At 42.5% G+C, this 23,559-nt stretch overlaps 2 protein-coding genes across 6 annotated transcripts in view; one reads left to right on the top strand and one right to left on the bottom strand.

Annotated features, from left to right (window-relative positions):
- The window catches only part of LOC310924773 (muscleblind-like protein 1), a 78,267-nt gene that overhangs the window by 35,132 nt on the left and 19,576 nt on the right, over positions 1-23,559 (bottom strand). For all 5 annotated transcript variants that reach the window (XM_083886603.1, XM_083886604.1, XM_083886602.1 and 2 more), the window contains one exon: positions 22,003-23,034. In XM_083886603.1, coding sequence (XP_083742729.1) covers positions 22,003-22,176 — 174 coding nt within the window. In that variant the 5' untranslated portion in view covers positions 22,177-23,034. The remainder of the gene's footprint in view (positions 1-22,002; positions 23,035-23,559) is intronic.
- Positions 22,824-23,559, top strand: part of LOC310925106 (succinate receptor 1-like) — a gene marked incomplete at both ends in the record, with an annotated part of 40,209 nt that continues 39,473 nt past the window's right edge. The window contains one exon of the mRNA XM_083886976.1: positions 22,824-23,010. Within this exon, the coding sequence (XP_083743102.1) occupies positions 22,824-23,010 (187 nt within the window). The remainder of the gene's footprint in view (positions 23,011-23,559) is intronic.

Here is a 23,559-nt window from a genome sequence, read left to right as displayed (position 1 = left end):
TCCTCAGACTGAAGCCTTCAGTTCTGGCAGTGATGGAAAGAAAAGAAGAAGCTCAACACTAGAAAAGAACAAGATAAACATAACGCATCGTATTTAAGATGTTGATGTAATTGTGCAAGTGCAAAAACAATATTTGACAAGAGTCGTCAAACAGAGTCATTTAGGTCAAGGATATATTTTTGTTAGTGCCGTACATCACCACACAGAAAAGCATGACAAGGTATCTCTTAATTCCTTCCCAGACACACACACACACTGAGGGGCCATCACCCCCTCTCTCTCTCGCCACGTAGCGCCTTCCGGCTGCACACTCATCCACATCGATCCGCATTGATCAAAGCTGGGTCGTACCACTTTTGCAAAGCGCAGACGGAAGATCGCCTCTGCTCTCCTCTCGCTCACGATGGACTCGCCCGTCGTGAGAGATGCTACTGCATCATCCTGAAGTCTCTAAAGTAGTGGTTAAAGATCTCATTAAAAGACACAGAAGTCAGAGTTGAACCAAAGATAAAAGATGCTTGAATTACTTATTTACAAATCTCAGGTCAGACTTCAAAATATCGGCAAGGGAAGACAGCGACACACGAACACAGCTGCTCTATCTTTCATCGATGACCGAGCCTGATACCCGCTGTAATCCAGTTAAAGCTGTTTGAAGAATCTCAGCGTCCAACAGTCATCCATGCAGCAAGCGCTACGACAATACACGGGGTATTACAGACATTCTTCACTCCCGCGTGCGCCCCGACATGCGACTGACACAACTCATTTAATCCCGTGCTCGCCTCCACTCTTATTACTTTCACTCTATCTGCGCACCATCAATCTGATGTTCGGTCCTCTCCGTCTGTCCATCACTGTCCGTGTTACACCATTCCACGTCTATGTGCCCATCCATCACTCTTTCACTCTATTTCACTCAATATCATCGCCGCACAGAGACCCTTTTTCCTCCTTGGATGTAATCTCTTTGTTGACAGTCTGTCCGTCTGTCAGCAGGGACCACATTTTTGCCTCATATTTAATGCTACTGCGATGCGATTACAGACGCAGGCATTTCTGCAACACAATTGGCCACTTGGGTCATTCCACGGCTATTTTTGCTTTTTCCTGCATAATTGCAAGAGGTCAGTTTGGGAGAGAAAAAAAAAAGAGAAAAGTGGCTTTAACAGGATCCTGTAAGTAACTTCTGTTTGAAATAAAGAGGGGAAGAGGAAAAGCACAATGAAAGCAACATGAAACATGTGCTCCATAATAGTTATGATGGATCAATACAGAGTGGTTTCTGTTAATTAGCACTGCGATAACGATCTCTCGCTCTTTCTTTTCTTACAACTCGCTGCCGCACTTTATTGTTCCCTTCAATTAAAACATGGCTTCATCACTTGTTCATTCCTCTAAGATTGTTACTTCACTTCTGCCCCCCAACCAAAGCTCTCTCAGCAGATAAAAACAAAGTGAGAAGAGGTATACCACTTCTTATCATAAGCATGATGAATACCCCGCTCCCGGGTTCGTGGCTGATGACTCTCCAGGATGAGATTCAACGAACCTCTCATCAATCTCTGATTATTTTCTAATTAACGTAATGATTGAGGGGAGGGGGCATGAGCAAATTCATGGATGCATGTTTTCGTAACTGCCAGGGAAAAAATTAAAAACAACAAACGGCAGACTCAGAGACAGGAACAATACTCCGTTAAGCCTTGTTTACTGGAGTCCCCAAGGAACAGAGGCTGTTTGATAATCGAAAAAGTGTTTGTGAAGCTGTTTTATTGGAGAATGACATGAATATTGAGGAGCATTATGAAGGAACGGTGGCTCTGGAGCCAATTTTAATGCCAAAGATGCATTCGAAGAGGGAAGAACACCGCTCACCAGAAGATAAGACCGTGGGCATTGACAATATGCAGGCGGTTACACCTTTACACTGTGTCTTGCACAGTTTAAATATCTGCAAGACACGTTGGTCAAACACCAATAAACCAACAAAGCTGCATTTAGACCGCAACAATAAAAGTTCACTCCTGCACTTAGACTTGGAGATGATGGCTCTACTCTTGAGACGCTCCCTGGATTGGCCAAGCAGCATACCAAGCTAAACAGAGAGTGCAACGTAGGAAACCCCGTAGAAGAACATGTAAATCTTTTGGCCATCTTCATACATGGCATCTCAGGTGTCCACATCAAGATCTGATCGCCATCTAATCACAGTCATCCCCCATTTACGTCCCTTCCTCTACTTTTCTACAGAGACTTCCAGCAGCGGACTGCAGCATCACATCCTGCGTGCCGCCATATCAACAACAACGCTAGCCGCACGTGAAGCCGCTCTATTGTATGGACTCCTCTCTAATTTTCCTAGTCCAAAAATCGTCTTCGTCAACCGGAAAAAACAAACCCTCAGCAGAGGAGATTGTGCTGTTTTGGCGCCGCATTTACGTTAGCTGTGCTTGGCAGATCAGATAACAATCCTTTCTCAATGTGTCTCGGTACTATACAGTATGTACACCTGTACTTACAGGCAATCCGATCACAGGAAAAGCATTTTAATGCATGGTGTAAACGGGGCTGGAGTTGTGGCAACAAAGCTTTGCCAGCGGCAGCAGTGTGGCGCAGCATTGGTTCAAGAAATCAGTGAGAGAGAAGTGTTTTTTAAACGTACCATCTTGGTGAGACAGTATGTCGTGTAAATCATGATGAATAGGTACCGCATGAACTGGAAAGGCTTCATTAAAAGAAGAAAAAAAATAAGCTTGTCCACTCAAATGTCACGTTTACTTTGCTGCCTGTCACAGCTGGAGCAAATCTACTGCAGAGTTGTTTGACCAGAGAGTGAATGCCAATTGCATCCGTTCCTACTGCAGACAAAAGCTAGACGTTAGCAGGTGTTAGTGTGGTTATTTCACCAGTGGAACGCCACGGTGATAAAATCTTGCTTAGAAGAGAACCGGCTTCCTAACACTTCTGTAAAAGCCAGAGTTAATGTGAAGTTGAAGTGTCCTCCGATAACCACAGATCCTATAACACCCAGGAAACAACACATGGTACATGGTCTGGAGTCAGCATGCAAATTTCACACGGACGTGTTCTGGATTCTGCACCGAGAATGTGACACAAACTCATTCAAATTCACACATTACGATTAAACCATAAATAATAACAAATCCAGTATTTGTTTGCACTTGTCCCATTCAAACGTGTGTTATATTACACCATCCTTTTAAAACCACTTACATCATCTCACACATAGCCTTTAAATTCCCACCTTTTCCAGCCTATAACACCGATAACCGGATTTCAGATAATGCTTTCTGCTTTACAGAGATCACCCTGTTTTCCCGTGTGTGTGGGTGACTGCGGTATGCTTTAGCAGTGCAAGTGTAAAGCACCCAGACTCCAGAGATCAGAGATTAAGAGCGGAGGGGTCAGTGCTATGAAGGATAAGAGATGGAAAAAAAGAAAAGAAAAGAAAAGACAGACATAAAAAGACTTACAGTGCTGCCTAACAACAAAAGCAGGGGAGCACAAGTTGGCAGACGACTTGCTGTCATGGGGGTGAATTAATGTTCCGTTACTCCCACTCTCCTTCTACCTCCCCTCGCCTCACTTGTCTGCAGTCTAATTTAAATGTTTGTTTAACAGCATCACTTCCAAAGAATAACAAATAGTTTTGCTTTAAGAGATGGTGAGATGAAAGGGTAAGAGGGAGGAAGTGGTTACAAGGTGTACTTGGGAGAAAGACAGCGACGTAGTTTATCGAGGTGGAGGTGTGACAGGCTTAACAGGATCGGGCCATAACTTATTCAATATTCTGGTCACAACAGCGATGGGAGATCACGACTCAGCACATATAAATGCTGGTGATTCCCTCTCACGTTGCCTCGTTGCCCACTTGTGAAATAACATACAGCTGCTGCTCAAAGTGTTCAGTCATATGTAAACAGAAATTCCCAGACAGATGTAATTTGAGGTGAGGATTTAAAGCAAAAGCAGTGACACAGAGACCAGAGGCTATTCCTGAACGCCCTTGTATGTATTTTGACTGATGTTGCTGTGTCATGTGTCCATGCTGATGCAGCATATTTAAAGATGGAAGTGCGTGTGTGTGTGTGTTTGTGTGTGTGTGTGTGTGTGTGTGTGTGTGTGTGTGTGTGTGTGTGTGTGTGTGTGTGTGTGTGTGTGTGTGTGTGTGTGTGTGTGTGTGTGAGGTAGCATATCCACACACGGATACACAAAATGTGTCTTCTCTGAGGACAGAGAGACATTTAGAGGAGATGTTTCAGGGGGAGGACCCCGCTCATGAATAGAGGCAGACAAAGCTAATAGCTGCTGGCTGTGTGTACGCAGCTTACCTCACAGCAGTGTGCTAATAAAAGCCTATTTTCAGAGTGTCCCGTGTAGACGAAGCGACGTGAGATATTAGATATGGTATGCTGTGCATATGCATTTTTGGTAAAGCCCAAAAATATATAAGATGTATAAATAGAAGGGCAGAACGCTACAGCTGACGAAAAGTACACCCACTTATTAACTTTTTAATTATACTTACATACATACTCACATATTATACCCTATTTCTCCAGCAATAATACACTTTTAAAAACATAGTTATGAGTAGTGTATTCCCTTTCTGCCAATAAACCCTCCTAAATGTTCCATAATGCACCTTTTAAGAGCTCAGAGGATGTTACTTTGCAGTAAAAGTCCGAAGCATCAAGCAGTAATGAACAGGCACAGATAATGAGAATGCACTATAAGTTCCACACCCCACACACTTCAAAATAAATCAATCTGTCGAGTACTTGCTTGGTGCGTCGAATGCCATAAAATGTTGAAAAATGTTGGTAGGTGTTTATCAAACCTGGAAATGATGACGTTCCTGAAAGTCTTGTTTTGTCCAGAAACCAAAAGGATTCTGTTTTTAATCAATTCTTTGTTATATGGAGCAAAGAAAATAGACAATATTCACATTGAAGAAGCTGCAAAAACAAAACAAAAACCGTAAAACCGGATAATCGATTGTCAAAATACTTGACGAATAATTTCGGAAAAAGATTAATCATCGCGTCCCAGCTACAGCCATCTCGCTTTACTGACATAATGTTGCCGTTGCATCTGTCAGTCACTTCCTGTATGCAGCGTGGGAGTGTTGAGATCTAAACACAGAAAGTGTGAACTCATTTCACAATGGTTTAAATGCAATGGACGTGTGTTTATATCTAACAGTGACGCTCCACATGCGCATAACTACAAGTGATTGACAACTTTAAGTTCTGCCCCCCCTGCTATAGTTCCTCCTAGTTGTAGTTGAGTCCCCTCTCTTGCAGTTTGCAGATGGATAAAGTTGAACAGAAGTGACACAATAAGGAACGAACAGGTACTTCCTCATATTCCCGAAATATGACGAGAGAAAGGAAAGATAAACATCAGTGTGTGTGTGTGTGTGTGTGTGTGTGAAGTTGAAATGAAAGTGTCAGGAAAGTCTGGGAAAGATGGGGTAAAAAAAAAAAAATGAAAGGGGGAGAAGGACGGGTTGAGACAGACAGAGTTAATGAGAGGAGAGGATGAGAGCGAAGAGCATGACAGTAGAATACAGATACAGAGCAGATTAACACTCTGCTGGAGTGTGTTTTCCTTTCAAAGTGTTTTTATCCAACAATCTTTGCACTGGACACACACACGCACGCATGCGCACGCACACACACTCTGCCTATAGCGATTCTCTCTCCTTCTCTGACTCACATCCGAACATCTTTGTCTTTTAAGGACTCTATGTACACACTGTATATGTAGGTCACTATATGCTGACAGTGTTGCTTAGCTCCTGTTATTGTGTCCACGTCTGAGCAATGAGGAAAATAATAGGTTTGATTGTGGGAGTGTGTGTGTTGTGTTTGAGTATTCTCTAAAATTAAGCCTATTATCAGTGATCATCATTGAAGACCCACTGCTAATTGTACGTTGCCTCGTAACCAGTGGTAACCATTATAGATATTACTGTAATAACCACCTTTTTTTTTTTTTACACACAAGATTGATTCCCACATTGATTTAACATAATGCAGCACAATGACGTAAATCAAGTTTGTCAGCCTCTTAAATTCAGGAGAATATAAAAGTTATTTGCAACGTGTTTTAATTACAATCCACTGATCCATCTGGTGTGTTAAAGACTTTACTTAATGTATACATAGCTGTGTGTTGGAAATCTAAATAACTTGACACATTTAGGAAAACTAGTGCAGTGCCCGTAGGAAGTATGTATTCCTGTAGTAGGTCAGTAGATTTTTCAGTTATGGTAATGATAAGGAAAGTAAAGGCACCACTGGCGTGGCAATCAACGGCTAGCTACGCTAATGCTAATCAAAAATGAAAACATTTGCGTTGTGCCTAATGAGGTTGCACAGTGTTTGTATTATGTTAGACCTACACTAATGATAATTGTAGCCTCGCCAAGCTTACCTTTGGAAACAGCTTTGCCAAGTTAGCAGCAAAGTAGTAGCATGTAGCATAAATAAATTTGCTCGCGCATTGGTGAATGTACACCTCGTTGTTTCAGTATAACACCATGTTCCGCGGTGAACCGTGTGAAAATGTCTAACCCACCATGAGCACAGCCTCTTCACTCCCTCCTCCCCACTCCAGACAGCGCAGCTGCTGCTGATGAGCCGCTGCCTGCCTGGTGTAGCGTGATAGATCAGCGAAAGCGCAGCATGACAAATCAGCGATAAATAAAATTCCTTCAAATATTTTGAAAATCAAGGATGCACAGCATCGGGCCATGCTCAACCCATATCAAAACTCTTAGGGCGATCTGATGGTCAGCAAGCTATTCCCATCACAGACAGACAGACACACACACGGACGCGACTTGCTTTATAGATAGATGTCCCACAGATAAACGTGACACTAACCACCTTGAATTTGAATGATTAAAAACGTGGGTGTTTAAAAATTGGTTTTCAAATCATGTAAAATTCAGAAAAACTCTGTGCTCTGAGATGCTGCGGGTGTTTCCACTAGAGGAGCTCAACACACACACACATCCTGAGCTACTTTACTTTAATCGAGGACCAAAGTCCATGAATGTCTCTGTTCGTCAGGTTTGGTACAGAATAAAATTTGGAATTGTAAACCATACAATATCGTATTCTATGACTTGTTTATTAAGGTGTTGATCTCATTGTGGTCAACGGGACTGTATGACATTCACATACATATTTCACTGTTAATTGGAAAATCGTTTTGTTTGTCTGACGAGTTACTTAAATTATTTTTAAAGTGATAATGGGAGACTAATATCATCATAAAGACACTTAGAAATGACCTGATTCTTTGTAGCAATATTAAGAAGTCTCAAGGATGTATCTCCATTAGTATAAGCATAATTTCTGGGATAATCTAATGCATAATGAAACACATAGCACTGTTGTAAATGTAACATACATAAATGTTTTTTCTTAAGCGCAGGATTGTCTGTCAGTTAAAGGTACAATATGTAGTATTTATGGGTTTATATAACCCAAAATCCACTTTTTTATACATATAATGTGCTCCTGCATTGTCTAGTCGCTGTATAATAGTTTTTGTTTCATTTTCGTAGTGTTTCAAAAAGTCATGTTAAATAACATGACCGCGGACCGCGGTTGCATAGCCACTGTTAGCAGCGAGACGCCATGTTTCTACCAGATCCTGTAAGGACAAACGCGAAAGAACAAAACAAGCGTCTCTTTACTTGTAGCGGAAGTCCCGCCTCCTCTCTCTCCGCTTCGTCTGCTACGGCCAGGGTAGCTCGCCCTCTCCCTCGCCTCACGAACCTCATCTGCTGACACGGAGAAAGACGACGAGGACGACATTTGACCAGCTGAGGATACCGTAGTGCTCAGGGAAGGGAGGGGGTGAGCAGAGGAGCAGTTCTTTGTTGTAAATTTCAGCCTCTCCTCTAGATGGCACTATAAACTATTTATTTCCCCTTTAAGGATCAGGGAACCAAAAATCAGTTCTGAGTTATAACGGTCAAAAGCCAGGCTGAAAAGGCAACACGTTGTAGACGTTGACAACCGTCCAAAGGCAGTTGTGGCTCACTGTCCTCGCTGCACTCCGCCCCGTTTCCTCCGTCTCTGCCACACCACAGCCACACCTTTGACCATTCACTGCAGTCCATCACCGCTCCTACAATCTCCTTATGGATTCTACTCGAGGTGCATGCACCGGCTGAGCCGACACACTTCCTCCGCCCAAACTGAGACAGTTTTCTCTATGGTTGGGTAAAAAGCTGTTAATTGTTGTTTTCGTCCATAATATGCGGTCACGTGTCGCGCACCGACTGTGCCTTAATCACATATTTCATTTATCACTGCACTGTGAGTGACATTTAATTAAATTGAGTTATACGTTTCTAACAATTACATACAGCATACAAACAGCAAGCAGCTAAAAATGTTGTTGTAGTGTCACAATATGTCATGTTAATGACAATAATGACAATTATTAAAGGCTGTCGGTCTTCACACATTAATCAGGATTAATTAAGGGATGGCCATTATTTTAAAAACAAACAAACGCATTAATCAAGTGCAACGTCAATGCGAACGTGTCAGTCACTCTACCAGTATAATTTTAGACTTATATCAGTTAACACGTGGAAAAAACTGAAATCATAAGCTGTATGAAACAGAACGCAACTCAAAACTTAACTAAAAAAAAAAACTTTCTTTGCGTTCATTTGATTCCCATTCTACATAAAGTGGTAAAAGTAGCTTTACATTGTTAATATGGACATAAAAACATTGTGAAATGTAAAGTTAATACAAATGTAAACATGTGAAATTGTGCAAATTTAATTGACAGCCCCACACATTCAAATGATACCCGACCCTGTAAACCTAAAACCTAAAACAACATCTGTTTGGTCTCCTGCACACTTTCCAATTTCCTGATACAGAACTTCGTAACACCTTTAAGCCGCTGCAGATGTGTGAAACTAAAACCCTGAAGCAACAAATAAAAATAAGTTTATCTTCAGTTAATAACAGATGCCAGAATGGCCAGAGGAGAGGAGTCTGAATATCAAATCTCTTCTTAGTCTACTGCTTGAACAATTAAGCTTTAATGAAGATACACAGGCAAGCAAGAAGCCAACTTCTAAACATCAGATTGACAGCTCCAAGCCAAAAAACACTAGTCCAAACGTAAACTCTGCAGTGTAACATAGATTTCTGTTTTGACCCTTATGTGTCACTACATTAATGTGCCAATTTAACAAAGTTTATGAGCTGCCAATCAACAACGTGAGTGTCCGATCAATTTGTAATCTGTGCAATTCTGATAGTTCACCAAGCAATTTATGACCCCACATTTCTAATACGCCAAAGCTTGACATGCAGCCTGTTCAAAAGTTCACAGAAAAAACTGGCTTTGAAAAACATTAACGACAGTCAAACCCAGCGCGGACCGCTCCATTACAGCAGCACGGCGGTGACACTTTCGGGTCATTCTCACCCGTTTCCCCACCACAGCCCAATTGTTTAGTTTACTGTATTTCATCAGCCTAAATACCGCCCTAGATTTACATTTAATTCCCTTCTAGTGAGATCGGTTTGTCTCTTGCCGCTAATCACAACAACCTGCTGAATTCCTGGGAACGAGAATAACGAGAAACTGTTGTTTGTCTTTGAATTCCATGTTAACTGGTCCAGAGGGACCCATGTGAGTTTGTGCAATCAGCCCTGCAGTACGTCTTCTTCTAAGTTTCTGCATTGCCCCACTGAGAAACAACATCATTGCTTATTATTACTCATTAATGCTCATTACTCTTAAGCTGAAATCAGACTGGCTGTGAAAAACCCCGTAAAGATCAATGCTATTAACCAATTTGCTCCGATTGAACCGTACGGAGACAAAGACATGTGGCTGCATTTGGCCTGCAAAAATGATTTGTGCATTTAAAAACAAGTAGGAGGGGCGCTAGTGAGCTGGCGATGGAGTAAGACCTGTTGTGCTGAGCTCCTGCCTAACTTTTTCAAAAATACTATTTCAAAGCGCGTTTTCTGCATATTTGTTGCTAAAAAACCCTGACTATCGCGACCAAAATACCCTGGAGCAAGTTTGAGCTTCACACGCTACTTTAATGACGTCCAAACTCCGTAAATATAAGTTCAGCGGCCCCTCGAGCGCTAGGCCCGAAGCCTCCGCGACTCGAGGTGACAAGAACAGCGGTGAGCAGACGCCCACACAGCCGGCGGCAGAAATGAACCCCGCGGACCTGAAAGCGGACATTATCTCCTCGCTGGGAGCGGACATATCTGCTATTATTAGAGCCGAACTAAAGTCTGCACTCAGTGATGACTTTGACTTCATTAGGAATGAGCTGAAAGAAGTTAAGTCTGAAATCGCTAACAGCGCTGCAGCTATCCGCTCTGACATAGACAGCATGAAGGCCGCCATCAGCGACGTGGAGGGAGGTTTATCAGCGTGCTCAGGTGAAGTTACCGCGCTGCAGATTACGGTGGCTGACCTTAAAACGGAGCTGGCTGATTTAAGGGAGAAGGCTGAGGACATGGAGGGACGGATGAGAAGGTGCAATATTCGTATTGTGGGGATTGCAGAGGAGCCTGACTCGAGCTCCACTGCTTCAGTTTCTAAACTACTGAAGGAAGTTCTGCATCTGGATAAAGACATTCTGGTGGACCGTTCCCACAGAGGCCCTGCACAGAGGAAGCCTAATGGAAAACCACGTGTGATTGTTGCTAAACTGCACTACTATCAAGATTGCGTCGATGTGCTGCGTCGAGCCAGAGAGAGAGGCCCACTCAGGTACAGGGGAGATCCAGTGGCCATATTTCCGGACTACACCGCGAGCGTCGCAAAGGCCCGGGCTGCGTTCAACAACGTCAGGAACCTACTACGTGGTCGACAAGGCATCCGCTATGGGATTATGTTCCCAGCTCGACTCCGCATCTCCTACAATGGAGATAACAAAGACTTCCTGGACCCGGAGAAGGCAATGGCTTACGTTAAGACTGTCATCCCAGCAGCGGAAGTTGCGAAGTGAGGACACCTTTTTCGGTTTTGCTCTCATCTCTTTTCCTATGGTCGGATACTATATTGTGGAAGGTTTGTTAATCCCACTCGAATACCTTTTTCTTTCTTTTTTTACTTGTTAATGTTTGTTTTAGTACAGACAATCTCTCAGTTAAGTGGTACCCACATATATTTCTGTTCAGTTTTATGTACACAGATACGTGCCAAGAAGCATAGGTTTATTTATTCATGGTGAATATTTTTTCATATATTTTCGTATTATTATTATTATTATTATTATTTTTTTTTTTTGATTATTATTTGTTTACTTATCTGTTTAATTTTATTGCACGATATATTGCTTCAGGGATGTTAAAAAGTCACTATAGACTCATTGCGCTATCTAGCTCCATTACTAAATACGAGGTTAGGCAGGAAGCGGCCTACTACACTAAGTTGTTCCCCATTACCACCACTTAATGTGTGGTCTTGTTTACGAAGGGTATTGCAGCCGCCATGTTCAGTTAGGCGGCAGGGGGTGGGAACTCACCAGACCTGTGCTATTTTATTGTATTTTTGACTGTCTTCTGTGTTTTAAACTCTGTCTTGTTGACGTTTCGAGGTGTATTACTGGAATACTGTCCTTTATGAACACTAATGGTTAATACGAGTAACGTAGGAACGATTTCGGGGTGCATGGTTAACTTTATAAGTTGGAATGTGAAATCTTTGAACCATCCTGTAAAACGCAGGAAGGTATTAACACATCTTAGTCATCTTAAAGCTGACATTGCATTCCTCCAGGAGACTCACCTCCGCACTACTGATATACATAGACTGAGAGGTGGTTGGATAGGACAATCGTATCACTCCAATTTTGGCTCTAAAGCAAGGGGAGCAGCAATCCTGATTAGTAAGAATATTCCATTTGTAGCGTCTGGCACAGTATCGGACCCTGCAGGGCGATATGTTATAGTGACGGGCAGACTGTACGGATTCCCAGTTATTTTAGCTAATATCTATGCCCCAAATTGGGATGATCATGCCTTTTTTATGAATACCTTCTCTCGCATCCCTAACATGGATTCACATCATTTAATTCTAGGTGGGGATACAAATTGTGTACTTTCCCCAAAATTGGACCGTAGCTCCTCTAAAACTTCGTTTGAATCAAAGTCAGCTCGAACAATCAAGCTCTTTCTCCAGACTTATGGTGTAGCCGATGTCTGGCGTTTCCTCAATCCTAAGTCTAGGGGCTATTCATTCTTCTCCCCTGTACATAAAACGTTCTCACGGATAGATTATTTTTTTATTGATAAGAAACTCCTTCCAATAGTAGTTGCTTGCGAATATCAGTCCATAGTTATTTCTGACCATGCTCCCTTGAATATGAAGTTACGCATTCCCGCTGCGGATTGTGGCTATCGTCCATGGAGACTTAACCCGCTACTCCTTTCAGAAGACACTTTTGTAAACTTTATCAACACAGAAATTAAATTCTATCTCACCCACAATCAGACACCGGGAATGTCATTTTCTATGGTGTGGGAGTCGCTGAAGGCATACTTAAGGGGGCAGATTATTTCTTATTGTGCAATGCGGAAGAAAGCCAACACCAAGCGTCTTAAGCAGCTGACAGATGATATTCTGAAATTGGATATGGTATATAGTCACTCGCCCTCGGATGATATACTTAAACAACGCCTATTGCTTAAAACAGAGTTTGACCTCCTCTCGACGCGCCAAGCAGAAAATCAAATTTTAAAGTGCAGACATAGCTCGTATGAGCACGGAGAAAAGGCGGGGAAAATTCTAGCACACCAATTACGTCAGAAGACTGCTAGTCAGTACATATCCGAGGTAAGCGATGAAAATGATCTAAGACATACAGATCATTTGGAGATTAATTCTTGCTTCTTTCGCTACTATTCCGGCCTCTATACCTCTGAATCACTAGAGGATGAGTCGACATTAGACGAGTTTTTCTGCAATCTCGATGTTCCCAGAATAGACCCAGAGCTAGCCACTGTGCTAGAGGATGAAATCTCCATTGCAGAGGTTACAGAGGCGATTAAGAAGTTGCAAGGGGGCAAATCTCCGGGGCCTGATGGTTACCCGTCAGAGTTTTTTAAGACATTTTCAGCAGTGCTTGCCCCTTTCCTTATATCTGTCTTCGAGGAGTCATTTTCTTTAAATTCACTTCCTTCAACAATGCGTGAGGCAACCATTTCCCTTATTTTAAAAAGAGATAAAAATCCCCTCCACTGTAGTTCATATCGCCCAATTTCCCTTTTAAATACAGATGTAAAGATTCTTGCGAAGCTCCTGGCCCAACGTCTTGAGATGGCACTCCCTTTAATTATTTCACCTGATCAGACAGGTTTCATGAAAGACCGATATTCATTTTTTAATATTAGATGCCTTCTTAACATCCTGTATAGTCCCTCTCCATCCGACACTCCAGAGATTTTATTATCTCTTGATGCTGAGAAAGCCTTCGACCGAGTGGAGTGGGACTACCTTTTTTACACACTTAGGAAATTTGGCTTCGGTCCAAAATTTGTATCCTGGATTAAAGCTCTCTACTCCTCTCCGATGGCAGCAGTACGTACCAACAATAATCTCTCTCCCTATTTTAAACTGCAAAGAGGCACTAGGCAAGGCTGCCCAATGTCCCCGCTTTTATTTGCCATTGCAATTGAACCGTTGGCATTAGCTATCCGACAGGATATTACTATTAAGGGAATTATCAGAGGGGGATTAGAGTGTAAGGTATCGCTTTACGCAGATGATATGTTGTTATATATTTCAGACCCTTCGTCAAGTCTCCCTACTCTGCTGGGCACATTGAAAGCTTTTGGCAAAATATCAGGTTATAAAATAAATCTTCAGAAAAGTGAATTAGTGCCAGTCAACACATCTGCAGAGGACATCTCTTTTAATTCAACCCCTTTTAAAACAAATGCAAAAAAGTTCAAATATCTGGGAATCTGGGTTACACGTAACTTTAAAGATTTATTTAAGGCAAATTTTCTGCCCCTGTTAGATAATCTGAAACAGGATATTAAACGTTGGGATCTGCTGTCTCTCTCCTTAAGTGGAAGGATCAATACCATCAAAATGAATGTATTGCCAAAGTTCTTGTATCTGTTTCAGAACCTTCCCATATTTCTGACTAAGTTCTTCTTCAACTCCGTAGATAAACTCATATCAGCCTTTATCTGGAACAATAAAAATCCACGCATACGGAAATGCATATTGCATAGACCGCGTCTCCAGGGTGGCATGGCACTTCCCAATTTTTTGTTTTATTATTGGGCAGCCAATATTAGAGCGCTCTTGTTTTGGATGTCAGATGTTGACAACTCAAATACTCCTAAATGGCTAACTTTGGAGCATACTTCTTGTGGACCCTCTTCCTTGTCAGCTTTACTGTGCACTGAGCTCCCACTAGTAAAACCCATGTCTTATTACACCGCTAACCCTGTTGTGGCATATTCGGTTAAAATCTGGACTCAGTTCAGAAGATCATTTGCTCTTAACAGCCTCTCCCTTTTTGCTCCGATAACGAAAAATCATGTTTCCTCCTTCAATGTCGGATGGAGCCTTTGGTGTGTGGCTCAGTAGTGGGATACATTCATTACAGGATCTTTATGTAGATAAAAACTTTGCGTCTTTTGAACAACTGGTTAATATATTTCATATCCCCAGATCCCACTTCTTTAGGTATTTGCAATTGCGGAGTTTTATAGCCTCACATTCCAACTGCTTTCCCCTCTGCCCCTCGGTATCTTTGTTGGAGTCTATTTTTAAGCTAGGGAAGGACTTGAAGCAGGTTATAGGGAAGCTATATGGCCTTCTCAATTTGTTTCAGTTATCGACTCTAGATGGTCTTAAACACAAATGGGAGGAGGATCTAAACGAACAGATTCCAGATGCAGTATGGCAGAAAGTTATCAGGAGGATCCACACATCATCTGTTTGTCAACGACATTGTGTTATACAATTTAAGATAGTACACCGACTTCACTGGTCGAAAGTTAGGCTGTCTAAATTCAGACCAGAGCTTGACCCTATCTGTGATCGATGTAAGCAAGGCCCCGCGACTCTATTACACATGTTTTGGACTTGTCCAAAATTACACCACTTCTGGCAGTCCATTTTCGACACTCTCTCTAAAATATTAATGCAACCAGTAGATCCATCCCCTCTTACTGCTTTATTTGGTGTCACTCCACAGGTTGTGAATTTAGGTAGCAAATCCAATATGGTGGCCTTTTGTACACTGCTGGCCAGACGACTGATTCTGTTCAGATGGAAAGACCCTCTTCCTCCTTTGTACTCCCACTGGATTAAAGAGACTATGCAATATCTGAAGCTGGAAAAAATAAGATACTCTCTGCAAGGGTCTGTGTCGAAATTTTATGCAATATGGCAGCCCTTCCTGACATTTGTGGAGCAAATGGAAACAGAAAATTTGGCTCTATAATACAGATTCTCCTATTTGTGTTGGTACATGTGTTTTTTCTTATTCATTTTTATTTATTTATTATTTTTGCCTTGTCAACAAATATGCATAATGACTGTATTTTGATTTCGTGGTACAGGTTTGGTGGGTGGGTGGGTGGGTGGGTGGTGATTAGGGATTAGTTATTGTTTGTATTGTAAGTGTGTTTTATGTGTTGTGAAAGTCTTAAATAAAAAGACCTTGTTCAAAAAAAAACAAGTAGGACACAAGAGAGAAAGTAGGACATAAGAGGGATACTACAGGGAATTTATAGGTGCAGGCAAACACAGTTGATGCAAACATACTATAGACACAACAACGACTGAATTTAACTTACAGTCCAGGAAGATGCAGTTAAAGGTAGAGTGAGAGATTATTTCTGGAGCATTTTTTTTTTTTACTGTATTACTTAAAATCCTCTTCACACCCTGATTGTAACCAATGAATTATTGCATTGTCACAGAAATAAAAAATAAATAAATAAAACACCCGTAGAACGGACAGGCCTGTAAAAACACCATCCAATCATAATGATCAGTCCCAATTACTTAATTGGATCATGATGCATCAATGAAACTGCCATCTGCCCCCCCTCCTCCCTACACTCTTAGGGATTAAAGTGGTAAGTAGAACCATATACGGTTCTTTGGCTTGTCCTCACAGGAGAACCCTTTTGGAAACCTTATTTCTAAGAGTGTATGCGATTACCCCCCTTTTGTGCACTTATTGTGCATGCACAGAAGACAATGCTAGCTTGCTAAATCCAACGAGACAGTTGCAGCAACGTTATGGCAGAAAAAGGTGTCAACAACAGGTGTTTGTCGCACGTCAAGGACGTATTTTGGGAAAAAAGGCTGATGCAGAGTGATCCAAGACCAGAATGAACAACGGTGGCGACAGAAAGGGGTGCAAAATGATGCCATGCTGGCTCTGTTTCTACTGGACAGGTAGGTTAACGTTATGTGATCTTTTGAGTGTTTGTTGTTTTTTTTGGCATCATGTTGTCAATTGAACAAGTATCGTAAAAAGTTAGTGTGACCAAAAAGTACAGAAAGTTAGCGATGCCAGTGAATCTGTTCTTTTCCTGTGGTCTGGAGGCGTAGCTTCAGAGGTCTGAAGAAAGGGGCTTGAACTTTTGAATTCAAAATGTAGACTGCTCTAACTGCTTTTTCCAGGATCTCCAACCCTACCTTTAAGGTGAGGGGAAATCTTACATTCAGGTGTGCAACAACTGCCAATTAAATGTTAAGTGAATCATTTTTGCTACTACGCATCTCAATCAAAACAATTTGATAAAGCATGGGATCATGGGGATCGTTGTCTTTACCGTTGGCAAGGAAAGCACGACATCAACATGAAACGGTCTGTTACGTTGAACAGAAATATGGATTAAAGAGTGTTGCAAATGGTTTGGCCGATGTAAGAATACTTGAACAAGATGGCAGAGTTCTGCTTTCCTTTTAGTGCCTTAATTTATGTTTATATTGATATTTGTTTTTTTATAGATTCTGCAATGATACGGTTACATTCAATTTCACTGTACATTACATTCTACTCAACATTAGTTTAATCATTTTTATATATTTTAAGCATTAAATACCCAATGCAGAGGTAGGGAAAATCAGTGCTGTGTGTTTCCACTATGTGTCCTCACATCCTTTCTCTCTGTTCCTGCTGTGATTTCAGGCTGAGGGGGTCAGTTTCTCTCTAATATCAGCCAATCCAGCAAACTACCTCTGACTCATTTCCTGTTCTCCTCTATCACTCCATCCTCTGTTATGCCACCCATCAAATGGAACTTTCCACTACAAACACCTTCTTTATATAACAGCAGATGAATGCGAGACATTTATGGGAGAAAGAAGGACATTTAAACACTAGCATACAGCTAAAAACAGCCAAGGTTGTGGTTTAAGGATAAAAGTTATTTTATCAAATCTGAAAATATTTTTTAAAGGTGACCCATATGACCTTTCTATTTTTATGGCCGGCTTGCATTCAAAAGGAATGAAAGGTGCTATGACAGATTGTCCAGAATTGTGAAGCCACGTGTACCACAATCCATCCCTTCACCCTTTTACTTTCTCTCCACATCCTCCCGTCTGTCCCCTTGCCCCTCTCCAATGCCGAGCTATGTGTTATGAATTCATCTGCAGATAAAAAGCAGATCTATCATTCTGTCACGGAGGCAGGGAAGGGAGGCAGAGGATGGAATGCCCTGGCACAGAGAGCAGGGAAGGGCTCTAAGCGTAGTGCTACGCTTCTTCGCACATTCCCTGCTGCGCCCTCTCCGGCTCAGTCTGCCTGTCTGTTTTCATGATCCACGAAATGCCTTAGCAGCACCAATAACCCCCCCCCCCCCCCCCCCCCCTCCCCCACTCACACGCCCCTTTACCATTCCTGTCTTACCTGGGCCATACAGCCCAACCCACGCCTGCCATCCAAACCAAGCAGCCCACAATCAAACAGATCCTGGCTTAACAAGAAATCCCCTCCTCCCATATAAACCAAGGTGTGGCCCGAACTGGCTCGACTGACTTCCAGCTCTGGTCTCTAGTTACACCAAATAACAGCCTGCTTGCCAATCAAATACGAGACAAATCACAGGATGTGTGTGCAGGACATGGTAGACAGACATGTACCAGTCAGAATCGTCAGATCGTTTGGCCCAAAAGACACAGACTAACTGAAGTGATGTCACTCTATGTCACTCTATATCACACATTCAGTGTGAGCTTTGTGTGTGTGTGTTGACTTAAATTATATATACATGCACACATATCATCACATCATCATATACAAAATACGACATGACAAAAGATCTATTACTATGTCTATAATTTCTTTCACTGTCTTTTTCCTGCTTCACACTATGAAGTGTTGCTTTTACGATATTGCAAGCTGATTTCCTGAGTATTTTCTCTTCTTTCAACACTTTTAAAGTGAGTCAACTGCTAACTGTCACATAGAAATGTTTTTTTTTTCACATTAATAACTAAGTGTATTATTATTTGTGCTTTTTAATGACAATTGAAAAAAGGTCAAGGACAAATCCCCTCACTTTGCTTCTAGCATTCGCAGAGGAAGGTTAAAGTTTGTGGTTCTGAAATGTTCTAACTCTAAAGCCCAATTTATACTCCTGCGTAAAGTGCTCTGCGTAGGTCACGCAGGGACTCTGCGTCGACGCAGAGCCTGTCGAAGAGCCTCTGCGTCGTCTCAGACTGCACGAAATATTTTTTAAGTGTCCGTCACTCCGTCAAGGGACAACGGAGACGGCAAGAGCTGCGATTGGTCCTCAGAACAGGCCGAGATAGCACTGCTCTGTGCCGGCTCACTGTGCGCACCCAGCGTCCACAGAGGCGGAGCTCATCCCCGCCGATAACGTCGCTGCCAAACTATAAATACGTCATATCTTAACACACACAGCACATGTTTAGACTCTAAATGGCCAATTTCTCGCCTCAAACTATCTCAAAACTGCGTTCCGTCACACAGAAAAGTGAGAAACGGCCACTGTTTCAACAACAACAGTCTTTCTCTCTCTTTCTCTCTCGGACACCATTGCTCACTGTAGCCAGAAGCACAACAACCTTGCGCATCGACCCCTACTGATCGGGCAGGAAATTGCAGCGCGTATCTGTCACCACGACGCAGAAGTATGAAGGCTCGAGTCGTCTCCGTGGTGACGCAGTCGGATAACGCATACGCAGTCGGAGAAGTATAATGTGGCCTTAAGGGTAGGGGCGCTAACTCTGCCTAATGTCTGATTTTAAAATACGTTGGCTGAGAGGGGAGTGAGAAAGGGAGGGAGAGTGGGGAGCAGTGCAGGGGGCATGGACTGGTAGTGAATTTGACATCAATTGCAATCCCCACTGCAGGTGCTTAGTTAGATGAGCCTCTCAATAGCCCTGTGCTTCAAGTAGCGGAGAGGAAAAGGTGACGAAACAAAACACCTCCAGCATTTATAAAAGGGGGGAGGAGTCTGATACAATGAGCCCTAGTCTGCCTCAGTCCCATATGGATTTTGAGCAGAATTTATGTGTAACTAACTGGACCAGAAATTACCTTTCCCTGTTTTAAAGAAAAGCTACTACCACTGGGAGGTATGTATGCCGATTTGTATCACAAAATGTATAATTTCCAAACATTACACAACAAAAAGTGCACCTGGATTAACAAATTACATTACCTCGATATTAGAGGTGGGAGAAATCATCTAATTTTCCACTGTTCTGCAATTCTCTCTTAAACGAGTAAGAATAGATAATGAAGCGGCCATAATTGAGTGCACATTCCCAATTTATCTAGCTGCATCATTATGTTCCATACACCGTAAAACAATAAACTGGGTCACCTCGTAAACTATAGCAAAGCTGGCTAAATGAGGGCTGTCGCCAAAGTGTGAAATCTGACAAGCATAATCTGGATTAAAAAATGACACGGGAGAAGAAGTGAGCTCAATATGTACGCTGTGTGAAAAAACTAAAATACTTCGGCAACACATTTTGTGTTACCACCTGGAGGGGGAGGATAAACAAACGGCTCTTGTTGCTGTCACCAGTGAAAAAATTAGCAAGTGATGACAAAAAAACATGAAGCACATCACAAACTCTCGCTATTTTCTTCGCAAAAGGCTTTAGATTATTGTTTCCTTCCTTGGTTTTCAGTGAAACATGTTCCATGTTTTCTATCTATAATTGCTAATGGAAGTAAATATATAAAATCATATACATAATATATACACTGGTTTTCACCTGAAACAACGTGGTTTCGGGGTTTGTTACACCTCTACTTTGTGTTTAGTTCTCAGCTGCAAATGTTTGCCTTCTAATGCAAATAACTTATTATACATTATTACTTATTATATCAAGAGCATAGTGACAATTGCTGAAATAGGAACACTCGTCATGACTAAAGACACTAATGCTAGTTTACAGTGTTAAACTACTTTCACTGTTCACCCATCAACTCAAATATGCTTCCAAATGACTACTGTGCAGAGAGACTATGCTGCTTTTCCTGGACTGGGGAAAAACACACCTAAGTGAATATTATGTAAGAAGCTATTATGTCATTTTAAAAGTGTATTGGGCAAAAACCCTCACTTAAGTCAATGCGGTACTACTATTAGCGTACGTCATGCTTACCCAGAAAATAGGCAAGAGCTCTATTTTTGCTGGACGACGGACCAGAGCGCTTTAATTGAACAGAAGTTTGCATGAGTGGAACTGTAGGTCAAACACAGATTCAACATTAAAGCGTCCGGTTTATTTTCAGAATAAAAGCCCCCGGGTTGACAGCCTATTTCACTTAACTACATTAACAACACTCTTGCAAATCCAGCGTTCTCTTCTCGTTCTCCGGGTCAACCTGTGAAACATCTGTTTTCTTGTGTTTTACAGTTCATGTGTTGTTTTGAATTAGCATTAGCTCCAGCTTTCCTAATGGGTAAAGGGGAGCCTTGAACGTATCCAGTGGGTGTTGATTAATCGAGCGCTAGCAACATGTGTTCAGTGGAATCCCGGTGTTGGCGTCTGTTGATACTGCATATTCTCTCAAAGCCAATTCATACTTATGGTTTCCATCAGTTCAATGAGGTCAGTGATCGTCTGTGTGACAACCGTCATCAATGTCCACTCACAGGATTCGCGCAGAACACATTACGCATACTCTGGGTAGTGCAAGAGATTGGAAGGGAATAGAATGTAGGATCATGCATAGAGTGAAATGCACCCTTATTTCAGTATGAATGGAACCACGGGCATGAGTGGACAGCAACTCCCTGAAGACACATGGAGAGGCCTTAATGCAGCTCTGTTTTTTAGCATCAGCTAACAATGAATATGCAGTGTTCTCTACATAATCCCTTAATACAATTTTCTCTTACAATGTCCTGCATGGTCCCTTTTATTTTCCTCACTCTTCCCAACTTCTCTGCAGTCTTATATCCCCACCCCCCCCATCTGTGAGAGAGCGCGAGGAGCTGCATAGTGGGAGTGTGTTGTCTCAGTGCCAGGGCAAAAATAGAGAGTAAATTATAGAGTCTTCTGAGAACACCCCACTGCGCTGTATGACCTCAAAATAACACACAGACAAATCACTTGCAGACTCACATACAAACATGAAATGCACAGTATGCTGTCCTACTTTTACATTTCCCATTCTGTCTGACTGAAACTTCAGCGAGGTGCCAACGGACGGACCTTTGCTACAGTTGTGTGTTAGTGAAGGAAACTCTGAGTCTAACTCACAGATGTTAATGTGATTTTGGCCACGTCTCAGCCTACCAACACGCGCACACACACACACACACTTAGGTGATGCAGGTTTTCCTGATCATTACTGTATCAAGGCCTGAATCCTGCATCTTTAATCTCCCAAAGTAAAGCTTTTAACGTGATGAGACGAACCTCGAGAAGAAGAAGACAGGGAAGTGATGAATGATTATCACAGGTGTTTGTCATACTCACCTTGAGCGAGTCAAAACAGGCAATGACTCTGCCGTTTTCCACTTGACAGCTCTTGGCAGGGTGGGCAAACTTGCACTCGCTGTCCGGTCGCGAACACGTTCCTCTCTGGAATTCCCGACAGACCTCCAGCGTCAGCCACTTTGTGTCCCGGATCGGTGTCACATTCACCGCCATCTCGGACCAAATGGTAGGGGGTCAATTAAGAGCAACGGATATCCAGCAAATGCAATTATGTGTGCGTCTGTTCGTTTTTTAACGACACTTTGACAAGCGAGAAGAATGAATGAAGTAAATAACCCGGGAAAACATCCAGGTTTAGGGGGTTTTGTCCTGCGGGTGTGGTTCTAAGGTGAGGCCTTGACTCCACTACCACCTGCAGCCAACACTGACAGTGTGTTTGTGGCTGTAATAAAAAAAATCCTTCACTTCCTGTCACCCAGGGACGAGGCTGGTGGCGGCCACAGACGTTTGCCTTTCAATCTAGCTCTCTCGTCTTCTCTCTTCCTTCCTTTCTCTCTCTCTCTTTCCCTCTCTCTCACACACACACCAGTCCTCTCGCCTCGCTCCACGGCTGAGCTGTCAGTCGAGATGAATGGCGAAACGCATTATCGATCGAGTCGGCCCATGATGAAATGATGCGGGGCTGGAGGAGAGAAGGAAGGAGGAGAAGGAGGAGGAGAAAGACAAGGAGGAGGTGGAGTAGGTAGCCGGGACACCAAGGGGGGGAGGACAATCTCCTTCCGCTCACAGGATCTGATAAAAGCTGTCTGCAGAGGAGGTGGGAGTGGCTGACTTCCAGAGTAGAGGGCTGATTGACATGGATGGCGAATGGTCTGGCTGGGCAGAGGGAGCAGGGGATGGAGAAGGGAGATGTCAGTGGTGTGGAGACTCGCTCAGTGGGTAGGGTTGGCAGTCCTGGTGCTCCTGGGGTGGCTGGCAAACTCTGGCAGACCCGGAGAGGCACAGAGGCAGCAGAGGTGGCTTCAGTGGAGCCAAACAGCCCCAGGGGTCAGCGAAAGAAGGCACTTCTCTCTATGGAAGGAGGGGGAACAGTTTCAGTGGAGCACATCAACACAGGCACACATTTAGAGTCATATACACACACACACACACACACACACACACACACACACACACACACACACACACTTTCATTCAAATATGTTACCCCATTCATTTACTTCATCATCCTCTCTCATAGTAGCCCTCGCAGCACGGAGACTGCCAGGCTCTCAGCTAGAAAATCAAATCAAAACACCATCTCGCTAACAGTAAAGCTCATTCATTCAAGCGCAGACAATTTATTTCAAAGGACAACAGTGAAGAAAGAAAGAGAGAAAAAAAATACTTTATATGTTGTACAAAAAGTAAATTAAGAAATGTCCAGTGCAACTGTGTGCTATGATAGTTTCCTTTAAAAATGAAGAGCAACATTGAAAAAGATATCTCAGCTTAAATAAAGTGCATGGAAAATAAAGCAATCTCACAAAGGGATTACTTAATCTCTCTGGTGTATACAAGTATGAAATAGATGCAATTTATGTCTGTGGCCATGAA

Source organism: Microchirus variegatus, assembly GCF_963457635.1.
Source record: "Microchirus variegatus genome assembly, chromosome: 3".
NCBI lineage: Eukaryota > Metazoa > Chordata > Actinopteri > Pleuronectiformes > Soleidae > Microchirus > Microchirus variegatus.
Note: the sequence above shows the minus strand (reverse complement) of the source record. Positions and strands in the feature narration are given on the sequence as shown.